This window comes from Salvelinus sp. IW2-2015, linkage group LG15 (assembly GCF_002910315.2).
Source record: "Salvelinus sp. IW2-2015 linkage group LG15, ASM291031v2, whole genome shotgun sequence".
NCBI classification, from domain to species: Eukaryota; Metazoa; Chordata; class Actinopteri; order Salmoniformes; family Salmonidae; genus Salvelinus; species Salvelinus sp. IW2-2015.
In genome coordinates, this window is record NC_036855.1 from 35922135 (window position 1) to 35925272 (window position 3138).

Consider the following 3138-nt stretch of genomic DNA (forward strand, 5'->3'; position numbering starts at 1 on the left):
CAAGCTGTCGCAGTAAGCAGCTGGTATATGGGATGGGAAAGGTCACTGTCTGTCTGAAAAAGCATGTATCTGAACTGCTATTGTGTTGCAACTTACTCCCTCCCTCTACCATTCTTACCCTCCCCTTCTGTTACTCGCTCTCTCTGTCACCCCACCCCCTTCCCCTCTCTCTCTATCTTGCTTTCTTTGCTGCAGCCTGGGGTTCTTTGTGCCACACTTCCTGCCTCAGCTATCTCTGTTCAATCAGAAGCCACTCTGCAGCAGGTTCATCCTATCAGATTCCACTCTATCAGAGACTGGGTCCAATGAGTGCAAACTGCTCATCCCTGGTGATGACTGCACAGGACAATAACTTTTGCACAGAACTTGAGTAAAGTTTAAAGCATTTATTAAGAAATTGTGTAAAATGTGTTTACAGTTTCATAACAAACAGAATGACAGTAAAATAATCAATACAATTCATAGTCCAACGAATTGATGTTTGCCAAGTTCATTCAGTGGTAGGCTATAAGAACAGCTTGCATCATTTTAAGAAAGTTATTGTCTCTGAGTTTCAATCCGAGCATTCCCCAGTGTCTTTGTAAAACTTAAAAAATGAAGTCCAATATTTTCCTTTCTCTTCTGAGAACCTTCTGAAGTCCGCCTTCTTCCACATCTCTTTCTGCTACAAGAAAACCACCTTACATCCAGCCATGTTTCACATTTTCCCAAGTCACATTGTCTCCTCCCTCCGCTCTCTTTCTCTGACCATCTCCTCAGTTCATCCCTAACTCTTGACCTTAGCCAGGGCAGCTATATGGTCATGACCTGTCTCTGTGTACTGCAGAGTCCATTCCAGTTCAAGTCCCTATCCTGATCTGGGATTTCATGACATGACATGGGCCCAGTCCACATACACCTGAGCCAGTCCACATGAGTAATCCAGAACCACACTGCCTTCCCACACTGCACTGGGTCCTTGGTTACAGCCACAGCCTTATATTCCAATAGACAGGCAGGCTTCAAACCCTGGGGTTTCCGATTTATTTGATGCTTTCTTCGTCATCTTCATCATCATCAAATGAAGCATGCAGTGGGTGTAGTTGTTCAGCGTTCAGGGAGGGTGATGGTGGGAACCCAGTCATACACACTGCGGCTCTCCTCACAGAACAGATGCAGTTTGTCCAAAGCAGGGTCTTTCCACGACTCAGCACCAGGGCTCTGTGAGGAGGAGAGAGGGAGCAAGGATTAGAATCACGACAATCACATCAGATAGACAGCTACTCTATATAATATAGAGTTAGATTGAATGAGTGACATGCTTATTGCTTTGACAGCGCTCAGGGCGACCATTATCAGCAAGAACTATGGGTCAAACATGCTGACTGGATGACTCGTGATCAAGCCTGTAGACCAGGACGTACCGTGACAAGAATGCAATGTGCGTCCTTGGGTTCCCCGGTTTCGTCCGTGCCCACGAGGTCAGCCAGGCGCTCGATATCGTTAACGCGCACCACGTTGATGTCGTTATCGAAGCAGAAAGCCTGGATGAGGGTGAAGTGGATCTGTAGCGCGATGTCGCATTCGTACTCCTCGTCTGTCGCCAGAACGCAGAATGCCACATTGTCTGCGTCACTGTTGAAATAAACATGAGGCAGTTTAGAAGCGGGTCCTATTCTGTAATTGTACACTTACGCCATACATCGGAGCATGAATATTAGTGCATGACAAAAACCATTAGGAGTGTACTTACACATTCATAACTTTGGCAGACTCGTAGACTCCCACCGTAAGATAGTCCTGCTTCTTTGCAGACACCAACAGCTCCTCCAGGGCTGTGCCTGCAATTTGCACTCTGAAGAGAAAAACATATATTATTAATCTCTGCACACTGTCATTACATAGTAACACAGTAACAAAAGGTTCAGACTGCAGTAGGTTAGCATTCGTTTGTAAAATGTGTAGGCTATTTACCTATCGGTGGTATCGAGTGCGCTCTCCTGTCCACGGATCTCTTCCATTTCCAGAGTCATGATAGTAATCCAAGTGTATATCGGGCTCGTTCAATAAATGATAGATAGATACAGGCTGACAATTCACCGGCAGCTCTTGCGTTATTCTGGGCTCTTGCAGCGTTGCTGTTGTTATATAGCAGGTCAGCGGAGTTTCTCGGCAAGAGGCGTGGTTTTCCCCTGCTGACTGTCGTGATTGGCTTTGGGTATGTGCGGAGCCAAATGTCCCTGTGTGTTACAGTTGCGCTTGTTGACAACCCCACGTGGGGCAGGATTACAATATTACAAGAAATCCCCCCACCTTCATTGACTTTTGCCTTGGCTCGCTTCCAACATCAGCACTGTGCAAAACAGAAATTTCCCCTTTTATATCAATTTGAAAACACCTCACAGAAAAGAGGCTATGGGACACAGGCTTGAAACGAATAAAACTTGCGGAACTGAATAAAGCTCCCAACCTGTACTCTTTGTTCAGTTACGGTATTAAAATTGACATGCACTCACTGGACATGTGAAGCCTACATTTTATTGTCTCTTATAAAACAAAATGGAGGTTATGCATAATTCGTTTCTTTAGGGCTGTTTAGTATTGATAGGTAATAATTCCTTATTGGTTTGCAATTGCACCAATACCAAAAGTTGTAAGGATTTTGGTATCTGGGCTACTTGCAGCAACGTTAAACATAAAATGTGTGCCTTATCTATTTTCCCAAAGTTGTTATTGGTTCCAATACGTATCTGAGCAGCTAAGTGAAAGACGTTATTTTTTTATTTTTTTTTACGGAGAAATGACAAGCGGAAGAGAACAGCTTGCACGCGGCACACGCCAGTGTTTTGCATCTGAGGCGCAAGAACATAATTGGCGCGTGGCGATTTATCGCCAAGACAACAGCCGCTGTCAGAATAATGGCGCGTGCCCCACCTGCCTCCTGTTCTTTCAGGATGAGAGTGGGGCCGGGGAGGAGTTAGGGTGTGTGTGTAACTGCAACAGCTACTGCAACAGCTGCGGACAGATGCACGTGCTCACTAAAGCCTCGTTCTTACCTGGTTCTAAACATGCTTCCTTTGTTCTTATCTTGTCCACATTCTGATTGTGCCCACATTTTCAGAAATATGTACACATGGTACTAAAAATGTGTCTCTTATC

At 45.1% G+C, this 3138-nt stretch overlaps 1 protein-coding gene across 1 annotated transcript; it reads right to left on the minus strand.

Annotated features, from left to right (window-relative positions):
* Nucleotides 1-371: 371 nt before the first annotated feature.
* gadd45ga (growth arrest and DNA-damage-inducible, gamma a) lies at nucleotides 372-2109 on the minus strand. Its single transcript, XM_024002756.1, has 4 exons — nucleotides 1954-2109; nucleotides 1733-1834; nucleotides 1404-1614; nucleotides 372-1200 (listed from the first exon to the last, which is right to left on the minus strand). Exons 1-4 carry the CDS (start codon nucleotides 2010-2012, stop codon nucleotides 1087-1089), a joined length of 486 nt encoding a protein of 161 aa, XP_023858524.1. The 5' UTR covers nucleotides 2013-2109; the 3' UTR covers nucleotides 372-1086.
* Between the last annotated feature and the right edge of the window lie 1029 nt (nucleotides 2110-3138).